The sequence below is a fragment of the Anguilla rostrata genome, chromosome 10, assembly GCF_018555375.3.
Source record: "Anguilla rostrata isolate EN2019 chromosome 10, ASM1855537v3, whole genome shotgun sequence".
NCBI classification, from domain to species: domain Eukaryota; kingdom Metazoa; phylum Chordata; class Actinopteri; order Anguilliformes; family Anguillidae; genus Anguilla; species Anguilla rostrata.
Window position 1 is genome coordinate 42461040 of NC_057942.1, and position 26865 is coordinate 42487904.

General features: G+C 45.5%; 1 protein-coding gene across 8 annotated transcripts in view; it reads left to right on the plus strand.

Moving 5' to 3' along the window:
- grid2 (glutamate receptor, ionotropic, delta 2) overlaps nt 1-26865 on the plus strand; it is a 400155-nt gene that overhangs the window by 354351 nt on the left and 18939 nt on the right. For all 8 annotated transcript variants that reach the window (XR_010323876.1, XR_010323877.1, XR_010323878.1 and 5 more), the window contains exon 14: nt 23453-23621. Coding sequence is in view for 5 of the 8 variants with exons in the window: in XM_064297283.1 (XP_064153353.1) it covers nt 23453-23621 (169 nt within the window). In the remaining 3 variants the exon portion in view is untranslated. The remainder of the gene's footprint in view (nt 1-23452; nt 23622-26865) is intronic.

The window sequence follows — 26865 nt, forward strand, 5'->3', positions numbered from 1 at the left end:
ATAATAAGAAGAATAATACACAAAGGGCATAAAAATGTGTATAAAATGTAAATAAAATAGATTAAAGTAAGCACATTTCCGCGTGCCTGTGTTTGTTTGGCCCCTGACATGGAAAGCTGTGGTAAGAGAGGAGCGTGTTAGCTCCTGCACTGATGCCCTTGAGCTACGCTAACTCCCCTGCTGCAATAAAAGAGGAAAAATATCAAGTGTCGGGATGTTCTAGGCGCGTCCAGGCTGCCGGTGTCAAGCGCACAGACAGTAGAGGAGAGGAGAGGGTGGCGGAAGAGAGAGAGAGAGAGAGAGGGGGAAGAGGGGAGGAGAGACAGATGTGGTTTTGAGCGCAGTTGCAAACGAAGGCGCTAACCGGATCTCAGTCGCTTTCCCTCGAAGGACAGACTTCATCATGACGGGCCTGCGTAGCGGACATGTCCACCGCTCCGGACAGGAGTGGACAGAGAGGAGGCTTATCAGGGGGAGAGAGGGACGGACTGAGGGCCCTGATCCTGGGGGAGAGAGGGACGGACTGAGGGCCCTGATCCTGGGGGAGAGAGGGACGGACTGAGGGCCCGGATCCTGGCTGAGATCCCTGCCGTGTGGCCGGGACCGCTGGAGAGATAGAGAGGAGAGAACCTGGAGACTCGTGGGCTCATCCTTCCCATTATATAAACATTAATTTACTGTTTGCTTTGAGTTTCCTTCATTAGCCGCTTGTCACATTGAGATATGGGGACCAGCGTGAAGCCGTGGGGGAGGGGGGGGGAGAGAAGCAACATTTACTCACAGAGTCCTGATAAGCAGGGGTTTGGATAGACTCCGGCAGTGCGTGTTTCCGCTGTTCGGTCGCTGACGCTCGGAGAGAAGGCTCTTAAAAAGCCATTAATCTGCTCCGAGGGGCCTCAGCCCTGCGACGCACGGCCCGCGGTTTGTGTGCCCGCTCGGCGCCAAGCAGAGCCCGGCCGCCGACGCAAAGCACGCGCGCGGAACCGGAAAGGAAGCGGTGCATTGTGGGAGAAGGGGAGGTGGAAGTTCCGTGTGCTCGGGACACAGTGGCGGGCTCGTGTGCGCCTGCCCTGTGGAGATCCCTCCTCTCTGGAAAGTGAAGAACGGCTTTTTTTTTTAAATAGACGGTAACGGTTTATCAAAAGGCCCAGATGGCCCGGTACCGACAGCGTTCTTGCTGGGCTGGGGCTGTCCTGATTTTAAGACGATATCGGTACCGTTAGGATTAAAAATTCAGGCGGCAGCTGTTCTGGTTGGGGACCGTGAGTCCAGCGTGGCTTTGGTGTTCGGAGATAAGCGAGAAGCGCTACGGACTTTCTGGAGAAAAAGGCGGGAAAAGGAGAAGACTCGGACGAGCTAGGAACAGAACTGAGACAGGGAATTACAGAGTGGGGACAAGGGCATTACAGGAGAGAGAGAGAGAGAGAGAGTGAGAGAGAGAGAGAGTGAGAGAGAGAGAGAGAGAGAGGGCAACTTGAGCTCACTCTCCCTGGATCGATTCGCTGATGGACTGTCGGTAGGCCTCCGCGGAACCTCCATGGATACGGGGCGTCCGCGAGAGAGGAGGGGAGGGGAGGAGAGAAGAGACAGAAGACAGGGGGTGAAGCGAAGGGGTAATGAGAGGGCGCGGGTCGGGGATTCGTGCGTAATGGGCTGTCCCGCCCCGACCAGGCCGCAGCAGCTCCCCTCCCACGAGGACTGGCAATTATAAAAATGCTTAATGAAGTCAACGGAAGCTGGAAGGAGAAAAAGTGGAAGTGACGGGTGGTTTAGCCTGAAGCTGTGCTATCTCACAGTAAGGAGGGGGGTGGGGGGGCAGTTAGGGAGCTGTTTGATGATTTATTTGGTTCACACATTCATTTTCATCTCTTTTTTTCCCTTTCGCTTCTTGCAGTGTTTCTTTACTCATCCCTTGCTTAAAGGAGAATCGTCACGATTTTTTGAGATCCGTTTCCCCTCATTGCCTGTGATTACTTGAGGCAAAGTGCCTGACGCAGAGCTTCAGGTCAGCTGGCAGCCTGACCCCACCCTGTGCCCTCCTCGTTTCACACTGCTGATGATAAGCAGTTCTGGGATGGGTTTGTATTTGAATGGGAGACCAACGCAGAAAGCTACAGTGTGTTAAGTGAGAAAGTAGAAGGAACATTGTTCTCTGGATCAAAAAGCAAGCCAATGCAACAGACCAGGCGATGGGGACACTGTGCTGTAGTAGGTGCCATCCAGTGAATGAGAAGTTAAACCAAAAAAGTCTTTATAGATCCCGTGGCACTTCTTGAAAGAGTAGGTTTGTCAAACCAGATGTCTTGAGAACATTCCCATAAAAACAGACTGATTGGCCGCACTCACTCTAGCAAAAAATACAAAAGAAAAAAATATCTAAAACTGTTGACAGTGATTATTTTGATCAAATTGCCTTAAGCCCTCTACACATCCAACTGACAGCAAGCAATGAACCATCTATTACGTCCTTGAAACAAATGAGCCTACAACCCCCCCCCCCATACACACACACACACACACACACTTTACTGAATGCTATGTGTGTTTTTGAGCTGCAGCAAATAGAGAAACAAAAACAAATACAAAAGAGCAAAAATAAAGACAGTCCAGGGCAAGCTCCCAGAAAAAAGAACGCTCTGGCCCAGCATGATCCAAAACAACAGATTTAATGACTTCAGCAGGAAGGGCGTGCTTTTTGACTTTCTCAGGAATCGATAAAGACGGACTCTTCGCTGTATGTTGGGATAATGAACGGCGAAAGCATGTGGCTGTACGTTTTTTTTTGGTTTTTTTTACGACGGAACTGCGGGAGTACACAGCGCTCTGCACCTTGCTCCCCTGCTGCGCTCTGATTGGCTGAGGATTTAATGGGGATGGCAAGCTTCTATTTATAGTATCCAGGGAAACAAACAGGACGCGCCGTGTCAGTCCTAAACCAGCTCCCTCGTTGCGTTGAGGGTTTTCGAAAAAATTTTGTTCCGAGGTGTTGCTGTGACACCTATTGGTCCTCGTCCAAAATGATGGTGAATGATGTACACGCATTACCAAAATTACTTTACTGGGTTATAGTCTTCGCATAAGGTCAAATGCTAAAATTGCAATAATCTCTGGATAAGGGATAATAATGTTTGAAATTATGTTGGCTCACAGTTACAACGCTGGAAGCTTCTCAGTAACGGGATCTGGAAGAGACTATTTCTGATTCAACTACTCAGCTACTCTGTGTTCTTTCATCAGTTTAAAGTGAACTTCATTTAATTATCTAAAAACGGAACGAAATGGGACAAGCTTGACCAACTAATGAAATTTATTTCAGGTGATTTGTGCCACACAACTGACTCACGGTTTCATTTTAAAATCGTACCTCCGTACTTGGACCTAACTGCATTTCCTGTCGGCAGTTTAAGTCGGGTAACCTACTTCCTTTAGGGGGGCATATGAAGTCATCGCAGTCTTTCTGCTTCCCACCACTCGTAGAGCAGAGCGGAAACATATTTCTCTTCTTCTGAAGTACTTTATCTGTCATTTTAGCGCATTCATTCCATGTTTTCCTTCCTTTCCTATTTTTAGTTTTTTTTTTGTTCAAGCGACATTCTTGGAGAAAGTATACTTCGTTACCCCTCGGCTCTCACCGAGCCATCTCCTTCTCTGACATTTTCTTTGTCCTTTGCTGTTGTTAAGGAAACCAGCGGGCTCAGAAAAGAACCAATTAAATACGCGACGCGCATATTTCTCTCGACAAGGTCTGAACCCCCCCCCCCACCCCACCCCCCCACCCCCTGTCTCTCAGGCTCAGTGACCACACCCCTGCAACTGAAAACAACAGACACACAAAAAAACTGACTAATAGAAGAAGAATGTATTTTTTTCATGAACGTCATTCTTTAAGAGCATTGTTCTTTATGAGCGTTAGTTTGTGCGTTAGTCTCTTCGCTGAATCACTGCTCTCTCCAGTTCTGACTCGGCCTGGTCTTGCTTTCTATTGGTTTATTTTAAGTTGTATTTTGTTTGTGTTTATCTCATGTCTTATTATGGGAAGCACTTTGTATTGCATTTGGGGAAAAAATGACTAAATTTAAATGGGAGAGAGAGATAGAGGAGGGGACAGCAGAGACAGAGAATGTCAGCTTCTTTTTTTCCACTTAACTTAACATTTTCATCGAAGGGAGAAAATAAGCGAGGATGAGAATGATGAAGAGAGAGAGAGATAATTCGTGGTTGCCAGATTTGTTTTTACTGCGGTGAGAGTTCATGATTACATACTGACTCATGAAACTGACGCACCAGTTGCTATTTCAACACCGTACACCCAGCCTTTGAAAAGTGATTGTGAACTGCTGTCGGTAGAGGTGTTTATTCACAGTGATATTGTGCCAGCTCAAATCTTCTTTCTTTTGTGATTGGTTTGAAGAAGACTCCTCGTGTTGTTGTTTCATTGTTGTTGTTTTCAGCAGTAAAGGGGCTTTGTGGTTGTGAGAACTGTGCAGTGGACGGGTGATGAGAGCTGGGGTTCTCCTGGGTTAGTTATCTGTTTTTCCACATGGAAAATAAAAGCAGACAAAGATCCGTGGATGTCTCTGGCTCCGTGTTCGCAAAAAAAAGCGCAACGTGGGCTTTTGCTTTCTTCATTTAACGAGCACGCATGAATGGGGGGGGGGGGGGGGGGGGCTCGTCTTATCTCCGTGGTTTTCCAGAAACCAGCTTCCTCCTTTGATGAGTGCAGTGCATTTGCTCATTGGACAAGACGGTACGGCAGCATCTTAAATCCTTTCCTTCCTTCCTGTCCGTGTTGACGGCCTCAATAGAGTCCATCGGTTTCCCCCTGGCTGCTGCCTACCTCAGCATCCCGCGTTGTGTGGCTGTTCGGTTCTCATAAGCAGAACTCCAGGTGTGCAAATTCAGATTGCATAAAAAGTGTGAGGCGAAGAACTTTGCAATTCTCGCCTGCTGGCGAAAGTGGAACGAGATGGGGGTTTTTACCGGTTTTTTAAAGGACCACAAGATGGCCGCTGGTCTAGGGGAACTATTGCTCTGATAACTTGTGTGCAATAAGTGCACATTCTGAAAATATGTGATATGAAAAAAATTGCGATAGGACAACTGGGGGGGGAGGGGTGGAGGTTGAGGGGGGGGCACTGATGCAGTGATAGCATGAGGGAACCCGGGGTGAATTTAGCCCTGCTCAGTTGAGAAAGAGCCAATGTGGCCTGCTCTGGACTCCATATCATATCAGCTAGAGGCGGGGCTAAGACCCATATCAGTTATAGCCGAATCACATGACCTTTTCCTACGGTGAACGCCTTTACTGATTCTGAGTCTCTTAGACACCCCAGGGGAGCTTAATTGTAGTGAAACATTCTAATCTGTTATGACTACGGTTTGTGGAATTTCACTGAAATTGGTGTTCATTAAGCTGTGAATTTGTTATATTGTCTGTACTTTTTTCCAACTTTCCTCTAATTTGTTGCAATGAGCAGGTGTCCACACAGTTTACAAAGGACATGTTATACCAGTATAAGCTTTAAACTTGCTGAACAATTCTTGCTTACTTTTTCTTGATAATATTTTTTTTTCCTTTTTTTTTTTTCAATGGAGAATTGCGGCCTGTAGCTTGCTCGCCTTTTGTCTTTGTATAGTGAAAACAATTATTGTTGAAATCAGTTTTTTTAATTCAATGTTATTCAATTTACAAAAAGTGCCTCATTAGAAGCTTTGCAGAATGAGAGAGAGAGAGAGAGGCAGAGAGAGAGGCAGAGAGAGAGGCATAATTATAGAGCATAGTTATTCAATTTTGCACTGTGCAGCCTTTTATAAGTTTTTGTGTTTTAAAGGATAATTCTTCATATCTGTGAATCTCTGTTAATTCTCTACAATTTGGCTCGTATGCTTGGGCAATTTGCATGCTTAATTCCCTGGCTTTCTCTCTAAATAAGATACATGTAGAAGTGCACAGTGTTTGTAAAACATTACATAATTACAGCAGTGGGATATTTCTTGAAAAATTGAACGGAAGTGTGGGTAAAATCCCAACACAAACGTGAGACAAATTGCCGAAAAGCGACAGGCTGGATCGGGAGAGGAAACAGAAAAATGCAGATAGAACCAAGACAAGCAGCCGTTTAAAGGCGTGTGTAGTCTCGGCCTCACTCGCTTCCCCAGCAGGACTGTGACCTAAACTGAATCATTAAATTCCACATCTGAATTCCCAAGGAGAGGAAAGGTGGGGGGGGGGGGGGGGGGGGGGTGGGATGTGGGAGGTATTGGTTGAATAAAAAAAAAAAAAATATATATATTTTTTTTTTAACTCTGGCAGTGTACGCGACATGAGGACACCATGCTTCTGTGAGCCCCGGCGAGCCCTCGTGCCTCCTACCCCGTCCCCTCGCGCGATCTGCTCGTCTTCCTCTCGGTCGGTGAGAGGCTGCGTGGCGGCCCGCCAGGGCCTAATGGACTTTTGGAAAGCAGAGAAAATGATACATCACGCGCCGCCGCCGCTAACAAGCGGGGCGGGGCAGGCTTTCAAGCGCTCCTCCAGGCCACCGCTTACCCCCCCTCCCCCACCCCAATCCCCCGCCATCTGATCTGAGGGGGGGAGGGGAGGGTGGGGGGGGTCAAACCTCCAGGCCCAGATAGCAAGCGAGTCCGGGCCGGATCGGGGCTGATTCTGGCCCGAAGTCAGCACAGCCCCGGCGCTGATCCAGTCCGGAGTTGCTTGCTATCTGGGGACCCTGACACGACTCGTGCGGCCCCCCTATAGGGAGAGGGCCTTCGAGGTGGGGGGTTTGGGGGGTGAGGGAGGGTTGGGGGGTGTTCTCTCCAGAGAGCCCACATTCCGCCTTTTCTCCCAGCAAACTAAACGGCCTCTGAGACCTTCTCTGAAGACAACCTCGGCGTTCTTTGCTGCCGATTTTTTGTTTTTGTTTTCATTCTTTTCTTTTTTTTCAGAACATTTTTCGCTCACTTCACTAAACTCTCAGCTTAGAGCACTGTCCGGGACTATTTTTTTCCACATAACACTTGCAAACACTTGCTGTTCAAGGCGAAGAACCTCTTTAGAGACTTGCGCAGAAGCCTGATTTCAATTCGTAGAAGTACTTTTCTAAGAGTGCTAGATCAACTGCCGCAAACCCAGTCCTCCATTTATATAATGACTTTCCCGGAGTGAGAGAAACAGAACCAATCCTGGGGTAATTCATAATCTTTGTAGAGAAAGAAGGAGAGAAAGACAGGACCCCTAAAGTACCGTTGAGATCTCGAGGCTGCACTGCAATTACCTGTTCCCGGCAGTGCTTCAGCCTTGCGTGCGTGCTCCTGTGCATCCAGCCCCTCCTCTACACTGATCCCACCACCGCAGTGTGAACTGTAGGTGTCAGTGATTTCGGGGGGGGGGGGGGAACACGGGGGTATTTCACATCTGAACTCAATAGTCTCCCGTTTTTCCACTGTTCTTATTGCTGATTGCGCCGTTTGCATCTCCAGTGGTTTAGCTAAAGGCCACACAGTCCTCTGGTGTGGTTGTGCGCGAGAAAGCTGCTGTTTTAGCCCCTGCAGGCCCCACGGCCCTGCAGCTATCATCAATCTGATGTGTTGGGCGGACGGGGCGACCCAGGTCCCCCCCCTACCCCGTCGGCGAGAGGCCGCTGTGGACTCCCGGCCCGGGTCGAATGAAATATCCAGTGCTTACGCCAGCAACCGCTGGCCGCAGCCATTAGTGACTCAAACACTGGAGAGTCCAGCTCCTAAAGCTAAGCACTCCATGATTCAGGTTCAGTGGGCAGGGATGTGTATTTTTATGATTTTTATGTGCATTAATTTGAATATTGGTCACTCTGTTGTTTCTTATTTGTCACGCAATTGTGGCTGGAAATAAAAGTAATACCATGAAATTTCCATGAAAATGGAATAAATTGTTGAAATATTTTGATACTCTGCGGCACCCCTGGATGCTTTGTCCTTTGCTGATTCATAGCATTACGTCAACAGCCACAATAAAATCAAAGGACAGCACAAATACATGGCAAAATGGGATTATGGGATGTCTGGGGTCCATATATCCCTACTTTCCTTTGACCGTTATTATTTCTAATTTTACCGGGTTTGGGTACGGCACCTTCCAAGGTGCAAATCTATGCCAGAAGGACAGCTTCCACAGTTCTATTCTGAGCAAAACCAGCCGCCCATATGTTACAAATATTAATATGACCAAGGTGACTTTGCTAGCATTTCAGAAATAAATAATTGATAAATCACTGAATCATATAACTGAATCATATAGCAGTTTAAATCAACTTTACATTAAAAAAAATCTGTTTATCATCAATTCCTTTCAGTATAATTTTATAGAATGTAATCATGTAAAGTATCGGGAATGATTTTTCCTTTTCAATAAAGTTTCATAAGCAGTTATGGGATATAATCATGTTAAGTCGTAAGCAGCTCTTATATGAAAAATGTAGTAATTCTATGATATTTGTGATAATACTACCTTGTGCAGAACTTAAAGCTACACATTTGGGACTGTTGAAAGCAGGGTTCCTTCTTCTGAAACTTCTAATTTAATAGCTTGCCACATGAAGACAAATGGTTCTGTACACGGCCGTGTACAGGATGGATTTATTTGGACTTTGACAGGCTAGGGTAGAGGCCATTAACAATTGTACCATAATACTTCTAATATCACGAGACATCACATTGTAAAGATTGATTAAAAAGTCTGTAAATCCTTTTTTTAAACTAACTTTTTTTGAGACGAAACAAAAAAATAACCAAGCGTATGAAGCATGCGGGTTGTTTCATGTTTGGTTTCATTATTTTTTATCTTTTTTTGGGGGGGTTGTCCCCTGTGGCTCTGTTTGCCAAATCACCCGCTTATTCAAAGCCACCTTTAATCCCTTTAAGGTGTGAGATCTGTAATATGAGATTAGAATGTTCTTAACTGAACATTCTAATTCTGATGTAACAATCGCTACTGGGGACTGAAAGCTAACAGAGTTCTAGAACACTGACTTAGAATTTTCCTCTTCTTCAAAGGGTTAAACACAGACCTTTCATGTGCTGTGGGCACTGCGGTTTACAAAAATAAAAAATCGGTTGTGTATTTAAAGTCCTGGGTATATCCAGATCTTTTTTTCCCCCATGCTCTGAGCTCCGCAGGTGCCTCTGCGTGTGGAGGCGGTGCTCTGTGTGTTCCCGCTGGGATTGGTGCACGCAGGTGAGGGCTTGCTTTTTCCGGGCCTCCGGGCTGATCTCCGCCGAGTCCTCCCTCGCTGTGGCTCTCAAAAGACGCGGCTTTGGTTGCCATGGCAGAACGGCGGGCCTGTGAAGGTCCACACAAAGAGAAATGGACTGGCACCACGCTGCGCGGTGCCACAGAGGAGACGTGTTGGTATAGAGCGGGGGGGGCCCAGCAGTTGTCCGGCGTGACCCCGAAATGAATGGTCACAAATTTACGCGACCTGTGCCCACCCACGCACGCGCCTCGTGTCTGCAACACCGCTCAGCTTTGACTGTACTGGCAATATGCCGCGACTCATCGCTTTATTGTACACTACATGGCCAAAAGACTGTGGACACCAAATTCCAAGGGCCCTGGCTGAGAGGGGCCCTCAAATATTGTACAGGGTTTGGGGCCCCAATGTGAAATCTTTTTCATGGGGCCCAAAATCCCTAGCGGCACCCCCTGCCTGTGTGCGTGCGAACGCTGTCCCTCCCTACGCCTTTATAGCTGTGTCTCCGAAGGCACTTCCCATGATCCTCTCTGTCTGAGAACACAAATCAGGGTGACACTGGGGACGCAAGGGGGAGATAGGTCCTGTGGGATTTTTCGTCAGAAGCAGTAATGCTTTAACAGAATGAGGCCTCTTTGTTTAAGCGGAGACGTCCGTGATGCCATTCGAGATTCATCGCCTGTAAAGAAAAATGATGAACTGACATTTACAAAATGTTTTATAAAAATGGAATACCTCTGAAGGTTAACAACCACTGTCTTTTGGCTCTAAATAATTTATGTGTTTTTTTTTTTGTTTTTTTGGTAATGTCATTTTTTTAAATTTGTTGATCCTTGTGCAGAAGCATAATGGATTTATTCAGTTTTGCTGTCAAATCAATATCAAAATCCTCTTAGGTTAAACTCCTGGCGTCAGTGCTGTATTGCGCAGATTATCCATTCCTCTTTGTGTGTGGTGTATTAAACAGACAGGCGTCCCATTCATCTCCTCCCGTTCCTTCTGTTGGAGAAGGCTGTTTATTTTTGTTACATGTTTAGCTGAAAATATCAAAACTCAGTACGAAGTGGCTTAAATTGGAGGTTGGCTTTTTGAATCGGTTTTTTGTGACCTTCTCATTTTGATGTGTGCAGATTAATCTGAGAGGTGTAATTCTGTGAGGGGAGAAAAAAATGAAGGGGGACGGTTTGTCACACACGTGATATTCAGCTGTCTCTCAAATCTGCTTGACATGCCTGAGGAGCTCATTGGTCATCGCCCGTGGTCACATGACACACACGCACGCACTCATCTGAATTAACAGGAATGTATGGGAATTGTAGTTCAGCTAGATTCCCATTAAATGGGGATATTTTAACCAAAACATGCCACAATATCTACAATTACTTTATTGTGTGTATTTTGTCCCCCAGAAATGATTTACTATTTTCACTATTATACGCTAACATTTTATATTGAAATTGGACTAAATTTCCGAAATTCCCGAGTTTTAACTTCCCAAGGATGGTTTCCAGAAAGTTTCCAGGAATTTACCTGAAATTTTCCAACCCTTTGCAACCGTACACACGCTTGCATATATATATATGTATATGTATATATATATGCTATTGCACCACTTTGTATGCATATAAATCATTTTGTACCATAGGGATGGTAGCCATACTGTGTGTCCTTGGACTTATTTCAAATATCATCTTTAACATTTTCACCCACAACAGTTACAATTGATGGTTTAAAAAGTCCAGGCATGCATTTCATTGAAACATTAGATGGGAATCCTAAAGCTTTTTTAAGTCGCTTTGGTCACTTTGGAAACTTCCGCCAGAGATGGAAACATGAAGACCAGCATGTTCCTGATTAACATGTTATTAAAGTGCGACATGAAAAGATATCACCATGGCATCCCCATTAAAGCCCAGCAGCTTGTCATTTCTGGTTCTTAAGTATGTGCACAGTGACAAAGAACGGATTATCTGCCCCCCCCCCCCCCAAAAAAAAGAAACTGGCAATGAGAAAAAAGATTTCAGAGATATCTGATCGTCTCAAATAACTGTGGATGAAAGAGATTACAGATGAAGCTAGCAAAGTCAATTTTACTGAGTACACTAAAGATAATTTGTAGCATTGATGCTATAATTGAAATGACTATTTCTGATTAATAATGGTAATTTCAATACTTGATATCACTGAATTCATTAACAGCAACCACAACAACAATAATAATTATGGGGAAGGGGATATGGAGAGCTTAGCTGGAAGAGGATATGGAGAAAGCCAAGCTGGAAGGGGATGTGGAGAGAGCTGGGCTAGAAGAGGGTATGGAGAGAGCTCAGCTGGAAGGGGATATGGAGAGAGCTTAGCTGGAAGGAGATATGGAGAGAGCTCAGCTGGAAGGGGATATGGAGAGAGCTTAGCTGGAAGGAGATATGGAGAGAGCTTAGCTGGAAGGGGATATGGAGAGAGCTGAGCTGGAAGAGGGTATGGAGAGAGCTCAGCTGGAAGGGGATATGGAGAGAGCTTAGCTGGAAGGAGATATGGAGAGAGCTTAGATGGAAGGGGGTATGGAGAGAGCTTAGCTGGAAGGAGATATGGAGAGAGCTTAGATGGAAGGGGGTATGGAGAGAGCTGAGCTGGAAGGAGATATCGAGAAGAGACCTAAGCTGGAAGGGGGTATGGAGAGCAATGCTGGAAGGAGATATGGAGAAGAGAGCTTAGCTGTAAAGGGATATGGAGAGAGCTTGCACTGGAAGGGGATATGGACAGAGCTGAGCTGTTCCTCAAAGCTTTCTTTTTAGCCTGGTTTGAGGGAGAAGGTCATGTCGTGGGTGCGACGTGCTCATCATCTCTGTAAGCGAAGGTGCCCCCTCTGTTCGGTCTTTAAAGGGACGGAAGGTGGGGGGGAGTGGCGGACCGCCCCGTTCGGGGATGATTTTAAGTGGCCCCTACGCTGCACTCGCTCAAACCCCTCTTCCTGCCCTTTGGTGCATTCCAGCCAGTCGAATGCGCCTGTGCTTCGGCGGTGAGATAATGAGGGCAAAGTAAATTAGCATGAGGCCGCGCGCTGACATGCTCGTTAGTGCCGCCGCTCTCCCAGGTAGAGGCGTTCTGATGCCGTCATCACCATGTCTCGGTCTCGGTTATAATGAGAGACAGACAGAGAGAGAGAGAGAGAGAGAGAGAGAGAGAAGAGTAGAGTAGAGGTGTCAGCCCAGACTGTGAGCAGGTTGAACCACGGGGGCTGCTTCTTCTCCGCCCAGCTGCAATGGTGTCATCGCAGGTGCGTTCACATGCGTGATTTGTGCTTCATGACTCTTCTTTCAAATTCGGGATTTTGCAGGGGGGGCCCCTTCTTTCAGATGCTGGGCCTCCAGCTGCATAGTCTGATCTGAAGGGAGAGACTCGGTGACAGGGGGACATCTTAAGAGACTGATGTCATCTGCATAACCAATGGAGCCTGGTGTCATCGAGGAGTGTTTTCCCAGAGCTCATATGGAGCGAGACTAATGAACAGTTTTCTGCAGGTGTTGCTATGGTTATGTTGGAGAGATTGGTCTGAACTGGTCTGAACCGGTCTAAACTGGTCTTAACTGGTCTGAACTGGTCTGAACTGGTCTGAACTGGTCTGGCTGATTTGCCCTTGGAGAGATTGGTCTGAGCTGGTCTAAACTGGTCTTAACTGGTCTGGCTGATTTGCCCTTGGCTGTTCGAGTATGGGCGCCGCATTGTCGCTTTTTCAGATGTATGGAGGCTTGCCCTCTGAGAGGAGCTCAGGGAAGCAGTGAGTAATGTTCTGAGGCCGGAGACTGAACGCAGTCCAGCACGTCGCCCCTCCGTTAGAGCGTGCTCAGTGCGGTGCTTTCACACCAGACCTTTTTTTTCAAAAACTGAAGTTGTTTAATTCCATGCCCCCCGTCCGCCTCTGCAACTCCATCCATCCGTGTGTTTCATGGAGGGATGTGTTTGTTGAAAGGGGTGGATAGATTCGAGGGTGCATATTAAAATCACAGGAGAGAAGTATACCTGCTTGTGGCTGTTTTCGAAGGATGGTGTCAACTGAGCTCATTAACTGGGCCAACCAGCTTTCCTTGGCCCAGTGTGTGGTTCTCAGAGGGTGGGTGATGTATCAGACCGACTACCATGTAGGGGATTTGCCTAACTAGCATGTAAGGTCTCAGCTTAATCCCCATAGTCTCTAATGAGTCATCCTCCTGCCTGTTCATGTAGTCTGTTGGCATGTATGCTCACTGACGCTTCCATCACGAATCTCCCACCCTTTCTTCCTGAAGATCTGTCCTTCCTAAAACATGTGTCAGTGTGATTTGGTGTGTGTTTTGTTCCCCCGAGTTACTGTAACAAACACAATGTTGTTCTGATTTAGAGACCCCTGTGGGGTGAGTTCCTCTCGTTTTGTGTACCCGAGATCTCACAGCAGATGGTTTGGAAGTTCACAAAATGGCGGAGCTTTTTTTGCTGCACTGTTGGTTGGGTGTTATTTAGGTGAGTTATATCTGTTGTAAAAGAGTTCAATTAAGTATTTATTTTCAGCCAACAGAGTATAATTTGTATGTGTAGGTATAATTTTCACATCAGGATACTTATATTAAATGTACAGTATATACAGCTTGCAAAAACAAATGCATGTGTGAGTTTTGCATATGACGATTGGAAATAATTATGACAGGTGTTGTGGTGTGATGTTCTTTTTTTGAGTTTCATTATGCTAATAAGAAACCAAAGGAAAATAAGAGTGCACCTGTAGGGGGCCATTTTATGTTTAAAAAAATTATGCGTGGGAAATGCCTAGATTAAGCTGTTCCTGAAGACTTAGGAGCTTGGTGTTGATAAAAATGGAAAAAATATGGATGACAATAGCAATTTTTTAAAAAGCATGAGTTCAAAAGGCTGAGACAGGGCTTCCAGAACTTTCTACGAGCAGGTCCGTTAAACTGGCCCGTATGGCCGTGCAAAAAGGAAGCCGTTGTTTTTTTTGGAAGAAGTTTTGCGGACGAAGGAGACAAAGTGGGGACTTTCTTGTCAAAGTTCAAAGGTCAAAGCGCAAACCCAACACTGGCAGTGCCAATTTTGTGAAGTATTTTTGGTCTGGTTGCGTGCTTTTTAGCTAGCAGTGAGCACTGACCTTGGCATTGCTACCCGCCCAGAACCCCTGAACTGAAATGGCGGACAGCTTGCTAATGACATAATAATGAGCCGATAATGATTAAGACAGCAGTGGACAATGAGTAGGAATATTGCAGAGAGGCTTAGTTGCTGCGTACATTTTGATGGATGTGTTCAAACCGTGTGCAAGAACTGTTTGTCCTCATGTGATGCGAAGACCAATCACATTACCCAAGTAGTGTGGGAAGGAATAGATGGGATGGAGGTAGGCGTTCACTGCTTGGCACAGACACAAACTTTGCAGGAAGAGAGACTGGCCTTTCGTCTTGCATAACTAGAACCTTTTCCTGCTCAGAAATGACTGCAATGCTTTATTATTTCTGGAGGTATGCATCCATAATACTGTGAGAGAAAAAAACAATCAGAGATACAATAAACAACATCTCTCCATGCCAACCCTACTCATCCCCCTTTCCCACCGACGCCAGGGAGAAAAAATATTGTTTGATCAGTGAACATTTAATGCGCCGTCATCAGTCCGCAACCACTCTTCATGTTAGGATTACAACAAACAATCAGCATGCTCTCATTCGGGCTGATTTTGTTTATCATGTAGAACAAAACACAGATTAGATCGCTTAAACGGCATGCTGTCACTTTGCAGTGCATTTGGGCTTCTCCCCTGTTTATTTGCAGAAATGCAACATGCCCCCCCCCCCCCCCCGGGTTCAAAACACATGAGCAAAAGGCCAGAGGGCATAAGAAAGGGTGGAGTTGCCTGCTGTGAAAGAAAATAAAAAGTAAAAACAACACAATAAGTCTCCCTATATGATAAATAATTCTGCTGATAATTAAAATAAAATTGAAAAAAAATAGAAATTATTTTCTGCCAAATCTTATTAACAGATGCATTTTAGTTCTAGCTCAATGAGCTGTCCTGGGCTGTTTCTCTAACAGCTGTTTCTAATTATTGTGGGTGCCATTATCAGATCCCATCGTTGGAAATTGGTTCTTAGATTTGCATATGGTTTGCGATAGACTATTAATTGCTTTTTTATTTTTCCTTAGGAAGCAGAGAGAATTAATGACAGCTCAGGGCCAATTAAGAAGCAAAACAAATGAAGGAGAAGAAGTTGTCACATTTTTTTCCTCCTCTCTCTCTCTCTCTCTCTCTCGGTGTGACTGTCAGCTGCACGGGCGTGCAACAACACCTGTGAGCTGGTTTTCTGTAGCGCGTGTGCACGGGGCGGGCGGGCGGGGGGGGGGGGGGATGTCGAAACGGGAGGTTCTGGAGAGAGTGTTTCCCAGGGTGCACTCTGTCCAGTGCATCGGAGGAGCCCTCAGGGACGTGAGGCTGTTTGTCAGCCCTGCTTCTGATGAATGAGAGAAAAGGGCTCTTTGCTCAAAGAAAGAGTAAATAACAGCTTGTGAAAAGGAGAAATGTTTGAAAGAGGGTTTGATTCCTGTGAGTGCTCGCAGTGTGTAGCAAGTGTGTATCGCAGTGTCCTCACAATGTGTGTGTGTGTGTGTGTGTCAATAATGAGTCCTCACAATGTGTGTGTGTGTCAATAATGAGTCCTCACAATGTGTGTGTGTGTGTCAATAATGAGTCCTCACAATGTGTGTGTGTGTGATGTGTCGATAATGAGTCCTCACAATGTGTGTGTGTGATGTGTTGATAATGTGTACAAGGTGTGTAGGCAGTGACTCTGGGAAAATATGCAGAAGGTTAATATACAGTTCAATGTGAGAGTTTATCAGATGTTGAGAGTGTGTAGAACAGTGGGTTCTGGTCATGTGTAACGACCATGGCGAGGGTGAGGAGCAATTCAGTCCAGATGGTATGGAGCAGAAGAGGGTGTTTGCAGTAGACACTGGACTTTGCTATGGCTTTCCCCGCAGGGGCTGCTTTTGCACAAGACCCAGAATTCCCTGCTACACCCCTGACCATACCGGTGTGTCTAGAAGGTCTGAAGTCACAGCCGCAGCTTGTAATAGCGACACAGTATGGCTGAGCGCCATTCTTGACATTCTTGGCAGTAGCTTCGGAGGTTGTCTACCATTGTGGCATCGCTGCGTAGATTCATTTCAGATTGTAGCCTATTGCGGCTACATTTGTTCTACACTCTTAGCATATCTGGTGTTTCGTTACCACCGTCACAATGTGGTGCAGTTAAAATGGATTTTCATACATTATGTGCATGCATCAGTACATACAGTATACATATCTGCAGTTCATTAAAAACCAATGAGTGAATTAACACACTGGACTTTAGAATAGCTGTTATTAACAGAGTAATTATTATTATTCATGGGCTGATGGGTGGATTCAGGACATGCAGATTGTGCTATGAGAGAACCTTTTAAAGGGCTGCATGAAGGGTAATGTGGCCGCATTACCATGGAGGACATTTGGGGTTTTCGGGACAAATATAAAAAGCTTATTCTTTTGGTGGAAGTCATTGTGACCACTTGTCTTTGCCGCACTCTTCATATATTCCAAGGGCACAAAACCGGAGGGAAAAACTGTTTTCCAGTCTGTCCTTTTCATACCAGAAAAACAGTCAGTTACGTTTTGGTTGAAACAATTTTTAATTCACTTTCTTTTTTTTTTATACATGCGTTAAATATTCATGCGGAAATATGAATTAATTTACATTTACATTTGGCTGACACTCTTATCCAGAGCAACTTACAGAAGTACTTTGAACTTCAGTGCGACATTGTTAGCTTCTCATCCACACAAGCAAGCAAGATAACTCTCAACACAAAAGAATATACATGATCTTTTTTAAATACATTCAATGCATTACTGTTGAGTTATTATATTCCGCTTGATAGCAGCGACGTGAAGACTATGGCTACAGATGAAAAACAGCCCGGTGGCTCAAATTTCAATTGCTGATTTCAATTATGTATAACTACCACTCTTATCGCATGTCACATTAACCAGGTCTGCCCGAGTACTCTGTGTAGGATTCATATGTAACTCTTGAAGGCAATTAATAATTGAAAGTGGAGTTTGCTGCACTGAGCACTGATAAATCTGATTTGGCATCCCAGATTGGTGAAGAAATGGGGGGGCGGGGGGTCAGGGGGATGCATTTTTAAAGAATTATATATCCGATGGTAATGCTGAGGAACCACTCTTGGATTGGCTGGTATAATAGCACAAAAGAAATTCTAATAATAACAAGGCTGTAACTGTACACAGCGAAAGCTGAGCTTTCATCTGATATGCAGATCATGTGCGTGTCTCTGAGGAAAGATTTTCTTAAATAATTCTTTTTTGTTTTGCATTATTACGGCAACCGGAGGGCGTGATGGCCTAGAGGGGCCCGATAGGCGCAGTAACGGGCGGAGGGCAATAAGTACTCCGTTTGAAGACTTCACAGAAGCAGATTAGAAGCAAATTTCAGTCATTTTAAATGGGGGCGGTGGGGGGGGGGGGGGGGGGGGGAGAGGAGAAAAAGCACTTTAGCTTTCTGTTTAAAAAACGACTTGTTACATGCTGGTGCTGATGTAATCCTGAGTGAGATTAGCTGGCCTATAGGCTGTAATGTCCCTCCCCCCCCCCTTCATGTGTGCTGAAGTTTCCCTGCCAGAATAAACTGGGGCGGGGGGGTGTACCCTGGATGAAGGGGGACAGGGTAACAGCAAATACGAGTGTTCAAAACACGGGGAGGGGGGGGGGGGGTACGTGGAGGGGGGGTACATTTTTCTGAATTTCACCACATAGCAGTGCCTCAAGCAGGAGCCCTGAATCACTCCTGAATTCATGAGCTTCCATACTGGGGGGGGGGTGGGGGTGTACACGTCACTCCCCCACCTTTTCACTAATTTATCCTTGATTATTAAATGGCCATACCTTCGCCCATTATCATAAAATGAGCCCTGCATTCTGTGTTAAAAAGACTAAGTGACAATTTCCTTCAGTATTTTAACATACTGCCATGAAAAATGACCCATTAGAATAAATAAAAAAACGAATGAATAAAAGGCCGTTGGAAAATTATTTCCGAACAGTAATTCCAAGTACTTAATTGGTCTGATGCACCCCCCCCCACCTGAGGTTCCGTCTTTAGCCCCTGGGGGGCCTTTTAAGGCTTTCTGTCGCTTAAAAAAAACTTCCATGGCTGTTTCTCTATTTTCACTGCCTCAGAAATATAGTTAGAAATCAAATGTATTCATTATAATTTTGGAACTAATTAAAATATTTTTTTTCCAACCTGCATTTGCATTTACAATCCTGAAGCAACACACACTGTGGTGAGTTATGAGCTGTTGGTTGGCACAGAAGTTAGTTATGTATTTTTTAATCATATAGCTAAATCAGCTTTTATTGAAATTACCTCCGAGTGCCATTAAAATACACTGTATAAGTTCAAGATTGTTGACTCTAAACAATATAGTGAATGTTTCCTCCTAATTCCTTGTTGACATTGTGGAGCAAATAGTTCTGTCACTCCTTCAGGTAGACCAGGAAGGGCTACTGTGTGCAATGTTCTCCAGGTCATCAGTCATCAGCTACCTGTGGTTTTAGACCATGGCCTCAACTGTGACATTACATGTTCCTTGAAGGAGCTATGAGCAAGGAGCTAGGAGGTTCCCAAAGGATGCTTGAGCAAAGAAACACAAGTCCCTCCTTTGCGGAAGTCTTTAAGAACGCGTGATGTATAAATTATCAACCTGTAGCTCTGCCTCTATCCATCGAACCACGTCTGTAATTGGCGTGTCTTCAAACTGAGGCTTGACTGAGGGAAGGACGTTCCCTTTGCTTAATGCACATTTCCCCGACTCCTCCATCCTTGCGTCCTTTCCTCTCGTTCTCTGATGGATGGAGCTAAGGAGCGAGGGAAAGCGCACGAGGAAAGGAAGGGAGGAGGTAAAAATAAGCGATTGGAAAAGAGCCCATTCTGATTAGTAGAGAGAAGGGCTCAGCCACCACATTCTCCAGATTCGGTGGTCAGCTCCTGAAACGTGGAGCCGCAATAACTGTCCTTCGGCAACACGCCATGAAGAATATTCGCCAGATTGAAAAAGTTTGGGCCTCACTGGTAGAGAGACAGAACTTTTTTTAGCTTTTTAAAATGTCATCAGTAATAGGTTTGGTCTGAGGAATCTGTGCTGTCGCTCACTCCGAAGTTGGGAGAGAAGGAAGTGACATCGTCACTTGCGTCCTCGAGATGAACTGGGGCGACTCTCTAATAAACTTGAGCGTGCCGAGGAGGAAGTGACCTCATCAGATTGTCGTTATGTATTTATAGAGCAGAACTGAGTTCATCACGGAGTCGCTCAGCCTGCGCTAAGGAGGAAGTGACCTCACCAGGTCGCCATTAAGACGATCGTTAGAATGTGATTGAGTTCATCGGTGTTACTCAAGGTGTGCTGGTTGGGGGGGGGGGGGGCGTGTTTGATGTTCGGTAAGCTTGGTCTCTTCACTTAACCTGTCTGCTGTCTCCAACACACACCAGCTTTGGACAAGCCCCTGCCCTCTGGAAACCCGCTTTCTCCTCAGTTAGCTTTTTTTTTCCCCACCGCTTGGAGGTGCGGAGTCGTGTGCCAGAGCGGTTCCGTCAATTAGGCACTTTGAGAATTTGGAATTTGCCAAAGAGACTAAATTAAAATCCCACAGTAAAAACCCATTAAACAACAAGCGCGTTTTCTGGGCTGTAATTAAAGACACGCCGCCTTCTGTTCGTCGTCTCACGCTGGATAAGGACGCGGAAAACTTTATTGCCGACGAAGGCGCTCATCTCTCACGTAAATGACATCACATCAGCATTTGTCTTTCGGCGGAAGGGTTGGGAAGAGAGTCTGTTTTAATTTTGTGATTATGCATCTAGTGAGGTGTGCTGTAATTTTTTTTTTTCCTGGGAAAACAATGACGTGATTAGCATGCGTGGCGCGACTCGCGTTTGATGAAAATGGCCTTAAATAATTATCTCGGTGCAATTAGAATCACAGCCGCCCTGATTGCAGGAGTTGTGTGAAAAGGCTTCTCGCGGAGAGAGGCGAACCCGGCTGTCTTTCTTCCACGCTCTCTATCGCTCAAGGGCTCGCACACATTCATCCCTCATCTCTTTATCGCTCTCTCTCTCTCTCTCGCTCTCCCTCTCCCGCACTTAATAGATTATTTTTATTTATTTATTTTTAGTATGCTCGCGCGCCTCCGCTGCTTTTTCCCTTTCAGATTCGTTCGAATGCATTCGTCCGTTTGTGTGACTAACCGCGCGTTTCCCACCCCCCACCCCCCCCGGAATGGAGGCGGTATCAATAAAGCCGTCTGCGATGACATCGGCTGTCCTGGCCTTGGCCCCGGTGAAATCGCTCCAGACGCGGGAAGCTCAGAGCTGCAGATAGAAAATGCCATGGCAACTAATGATGACGGGGTTTTTTTTTCTTCTGTGTTATTTATGGGATGTTTTCGTGAGACAATAGCTCCGAGCTTGCAGCATTACAAAGAAATTATTACATGGAGGCACCTAGTCCGTGAGGAGTGCTCCCAAGCTAACGAAGAATCGTTACTGGTGTGACGTCATTTAATTTGTTTTTGTTAAAATAAAATAAAAAAACAGAGGCGTTCATGCATTGTCCAAATGTGAAGAGAAACACAATGGGAGACGACGCTGATGAAGAACAATGCATTAGTCAGTCCCTTTCCCCCTTTTCTTTGACTTCTTTTGTAATGATCATATTTTATATACGTATATCACCCCCCCCCCCCGACTCCCCCAGGAAATCAACTCAGTTTTTTTTTTTTTTTTTGGATCAACATTTATTGCAATACTGAGGTTCTGGATGTTTTTTTTGTTCGTTTTATTTCATTTTTATTGTTAAGTGATTACAAGGTTGTTCAACACATGATCCATTGTAACAGCTTCTTCACTCAAAACGTAGAGACAGAGAGTGAGTCAGAAGAGAGGGAAGAAGAGAGAAAATGAAATCCATTATTGCCTTTTTACTGCAAATGCAGGGGCTCCACGTTGCTTTGAGGGACACTGTTTGTTGAAGAAGGAAAAAAATCCAAAAATGTGTGAGACAGACATCTTGCAATGCGCGGCTGGTGCGTTTTTGTTTGGAACTGTTTGTTTTGCTGTGGGGGGGGGGGGGTTGGGGGGGTTGGGGTGGTAGTCTTGTCTGATGCATGAGCCTTGAAGTCCTTGGAAATATTAGAATTTTTAAATGTATTAGTTCTTGTCAATCAGGTTAAGTCACTTCCCAGGGCAGAATTGGGTATTCAGGAAGCCAGTAGGTCCAAAAAGTGCAGATGGGCATGTGCTATTAACCAAAATGTATACAATTCAAAATAAGGAAATGTGAAGACATAAAGAATATTAATATGTATTTTCAGAAGATAATTAGGGCAGAATGTAATCTTGCTGAACCACAGATTAGTGTCTATCCTGAAGAATCATTCATGAAAAGGATGAGCCTTTGGTTTGAGGTTGAATTTAAAATAAATTAAAAATGAATCATGTTGCATTTACACAAGGGAAAAAAATAGGAAAAGGTCAAGCTGGCTTGATCTGAAAACTTAAGACGTCGTCTTCTTAATTACCGCATGAGGAGAAGCTTTCAAGTTTCGTCTTCTTTCTTATTTCTTCGTTTCTGAGAGACGGTGTGACGGCGTTCTCCGCAGAATAAGTTCACCTTGAATTCTTCCGCATCAGACGCTAAAAAGCCTCCCGCCTGCTTAGCCGAAGCCTTCTCCGTCTCGCGCTCGGACCCGGACGTGCCTTCTGAGCCCCGTCCGTGAGCTCCCGCGCTTCACCCGTACCGCGGAAACGAACCCTCCGCTGATCCAGTCATTAGTCCCTCAGTTGCTGTTTTCACAATAAAATGACTGTTATGCTTTTTTTTTCGTACTTGACCAATCACATACATCACCTCATGTTGTCATACTCAACCAATCACATGCACACATCACTTCATGTTCTCATACTCAGCCAATCACATGCACACATCACCTCATGTTCTCATACTCAACCAATCACATGCACATATCACCTCATGTTCTCATACTCAACCAATCACATGCACACATCACTTCATGTTCTCATACTCAACCAAACACATGCACACATCACCTCATGTTCTCATACTCAACCAATCACATTCACACAACACTGTATGTTCTCATACTCAACCAATCACATGCACACATCACCTCATGTTCTCATACTCAACCAATCACATAACACACATCACCTCATGTTCTCATACTCAACCAATCACATGCACATATCACCTTATGTTCTCATACTCAACCAATCACGTTCACACAACACGGTATGTTCTCATACTCAACCAATCACATAACACGCATCACCTCATGTTCTCATACTCAACCAATCACATGCACACATCACCTCATGTTCTCATACTCAACCAATCACATGCACACATCACCTCATGTTCTCATACTCAACCAATCACATGCACACATCACCTCATGTTCTCATACTCATCCAATCACATGCACACATCACTCATGGAGCGCCTTTTTTTAACCAATAGTCAGACCTCTTGTGTGTCGCTTGGTGCTGCTCCACCTCCCCTGCTTCCACCTGTTGTTTGGATCTGCATCTAGGTTCTGCTTTTAATTAATCCTCCTGTTTTGTAAGGGAGATGTTTGGTGATCCCTGTTTGATAGGTTAATGCACACTGGTGCATGCACAGAAGTACCTACAGCAGATCCATTCAGCGCCGAACCAAAATAATTACATTGCATATTCATTAATACATATCGTCTGAATACGTGAGTTGTCCTGACTGAATTTGAATTCTCCCATTAGCAAGGCGGTGGTGTGGAGACGCGTGTGGTGGAAATTCACAAGTTCTGGCCATGAAGATGCAAAATAGGAATTGTATAATGCCCGGCCATACACTCTCCTCCCAAAACAATGTTTATTTTAACCTCTGTGGTCAAAATTTGATTTGTTAAATTCTTTTGGGAGTGTAGCTACAAAATCCTCTTTTAGTGGACAGTGATGAGAACTGGAAGTAAATGGCCTTAACTCATCTGGTCGTTTCTGAGGACGCCATTTTGATGTGTTTACGGTGCGTTGTCTAATGGATGCCCCCCCCCCACCTGTGTTTTTTTCTCCAGGTGAAGTACGGACGGTTCGCCTTCGTGTGGGACTCGGCCGTGCTGGAGTACGTCGCCATAAACGACGAGGACTGCTCGTTCTACACGGTGGGGAACAACGCGGCCGACCGCGGCTACGGCATCGCCATGCAGCACGGCAGCCCGTACCGCGACATCTTCTCCCAGAGGTACCGAGAGCCGCCAATCTGTCATACACCGCCCTCGCTGCTAGGGGGCGCCGAGAGCCCCGAACCTGTCATACACCGCCTCGCTGCTAGGGGGCGCCGAGAGCCCCAAACCTGTCATACACCGCCCTCGCTGCTAGGGGCGCGAGAGCCCAAACCTGTCATACACCGCCCTCGCTGCTAGGGGCGCCGAGAGCCCCAAACCTGTCATACACCGCCCTCGCTGCTAGGGGGCGCCGAGAGCCGCGAACCTGTCATACACCGCCCTCGCTGCTAGGGGGCGCCGAGAGCCCCAAACCTGTCATACACCGCCCTCGCTGCTAGGGGGCGCCGAGAGCCCCAAACCTGTCATACACCGCCCTCGCTGCTAGGGGGCGCCGAGAGCCCCAAACCTGTCATACACCACCCTCGCTGCTAGGGGGCGCCGAGAGCCCCAAAATCTGTCATACATCGCCCTCGCTGCTAGGGGGTGCTGTTCCAGCACCGCACCCCTCTTTTTAAGGGGTCTTTCCTGGGCTAGTTCTCTCAGACAGACAAAAAAAAAGTTAAAAAGCTCTCCTAGAGTGGCGTCAAGGCTAGCATGAGCAGCAGCCTACAGTTTAGCCTGAAAGTTTTAAATCACACCTTCCATTAGTAATGCCCACCTCTAGGATGGTGTGTTTGCCCGGGAGCTTATACGGATTGCCTCGTAATGAGTCAGAGATGCACTTTCACATGTCGGAGTGACTTTTTTGGAGTTAAGCATAACGAGAAAGGAAAAGGTGTTAAGTTTGCCGTGTCATTTTAACACAATTTCTTTGTTTCTGTTAGCCCAGTGATGCACGCAGCTGGGAAATAATATTGGCTGTAATGGAGGTTATTGGAGTAAACAAGCTATTAATCGGCAGTCAGCTTTAATTCCCTCTCTTTTTATCGTCAGGACATTTTCAGTTTCGTGAAAACATTTCCCAAAACTAATTTCAATAATAGCAGTTTGTTATGTGTATGTATGGCTTGTTTTTTTTGGCTTGTTTATAGAAGCAAGCAGGACATTTACAAAAAAGAAAATAGTTGTTGCAGCTATTTTTCTGAATTTGGATCAGAGTTATTGGGCCAGTAGTGGATGATTAGGTGTACGATCACGGTATGACACGGTGCAACACACGTGTGCCTTGACAGTGGGAAAGTAGACGCAATCACGGTATAACTGCACATATACGTGTGTGCTGCTGTTCACAGCTTGTGGTGGTGCACTTGAAGTAAATGTATTTTCTGTGTATTCTTGCAAACTGTTTTTTTTCTCCCTCTTGTATATGCCTGTGTTACCCTATGCAATCAGACACAGGCCAAACAAGGTGAACAATGATAATCGGCTACTCACCCGCGATCAATAACCCGTTAAATCTGTGCGAGTGCGAGCCACTGGGCAGTGAATGCGGATGGAAGGGAGGGGTTTTGTTGATCTCGCCCGTGTGTGCATCGTCTCGTCTCTTGCGCTGACAGTTAACGTGTGTATACAAATTAAGAGTGAGACGAGAGAGAGTCGATGTGGCCGGAGACCGCGTTGCGCGTGTGAACGCGCGGGAGATCGGCTGGCTTTTCGTTCGCGCGAGGGCGCGAGCGGGTGCCCGGAAATGGCGGCCGCGAGCACGTGACCGGGGGATGGGGGAGATAAAACCCAAACAGCATCACAGGCGGGTGCGCGGAGGAGCTCCCGACCCTGGCGGTCTGCCGCAGTCCGCCGCGGCGCGCCGAAACTCCGTGGGAGTCACTCCAGCGCGTTCCATTACGCTCTGAGCGAGGACTGTCTCTGAAACGCTTTATATCCTGTCCCTGTATCCCGCTCCCACGCACGCGGCTCCTGCATGTGCTCCGGCAGACCACGCGGCTGCCACAGCAACACCGGCAGCATACGGGCGCAATATGAATTACCAATATGGCTTTTTTTATTTTTTTTATGGCTGCGCATAAATGGGAATTATAAAAACAGCGAACTGTATATTTGTTATTCCTCGGTAACCCGAACTCCATATGTGAGCTGCACAAGGAGGCGGAATTCCATTTTAATATTAATTCAATTTAATAGTAGCTATTGATATTAAATTAATATAATTATGTTTTTTAAATTAAAAATGTTATATTTATTGGTAAATAATGCCGCCGACAGATTCTCTGTGATGTTTCACAGGAAGAACCTGTCACTGCATAGGCCGTCGCATACATTACCGGCCGTTGCATTGTATGAAATGTTGCTTATTAAATGTGTCTGTGCTACGTGACTGAACATAATGTTTGTAATTTCCTGTATGATGCTTATATGCTCTGGGACTTATTTATGCAATATTGAGTCGATGTGTGCTATATCAGCATATAATTATATAATGCTATATAATTTGAAGCATCCTGATGTGTGGGTGCAGCATTCACGTGTTCAGTATTGCTGTTGGGTGTTCCACATTGGAGTGACGTTCAGTGCTGGAGTAGGACCTGCAGTATGGAAAAGCGAGTATGGGACTGTATGTGCAGTATCACCATGTTAGTGCTTTTTAATATTGCTGTGTTATTGCTGTTGCTTTAGGCTTGCTCCTCCTGTGGGGGTCTAGGCCAGGCTTGTCTGCGAAGCGTATTGTGACAATTGCTGTGAAATCCTCTATACAAATAAAATTTGATTGATTGATTGATTATATTTAGTATGAAAGAGTACGTTTTGATATTGCAGTGTAATATTGTAATACTGTTGTTCCCAGGCTGTTCATAGAAAGCCGTATGGAAAGCAGAGGTTCAGTGGTGTCTTTAATGTCTCCAGCATCAGCCTTGCCCTGCAGGGGGAACAGCAGCAGATTTGTGCGTCTTTGGTAGCTCTAGGGGGGGCAGTTGGTGCTTTTGCTTGTTGTCCACTTACGACTGTAATAAAAACTTTTATTGATTCAGTACATGATTACGTTAATAAGATGCATATGCGTGTGTGCACACGTGTGTGTCTGTCTCGGTGTGTGTCTGTTAGAATTATAGTTAAAATTAATATTATTGGTGTTACTGTTCTTAAATTATGAATTGCATTTCATAATTTTTCATTATTCATTATGAATCCCATTCTTTATTGTGCTGTTATCATCACACATATCCTTTGGTGGCACAAAGCCTTGCAATTATTTTTCCAATAAAGCTGAAATTTAATTTAGGCGGCTTTTAAAAACTTGGAATGTAAACAGACGCAAATTTGAATCTCGATAATTACCTCCTGTAGAGATTGGCTTCGGTTCTCGCT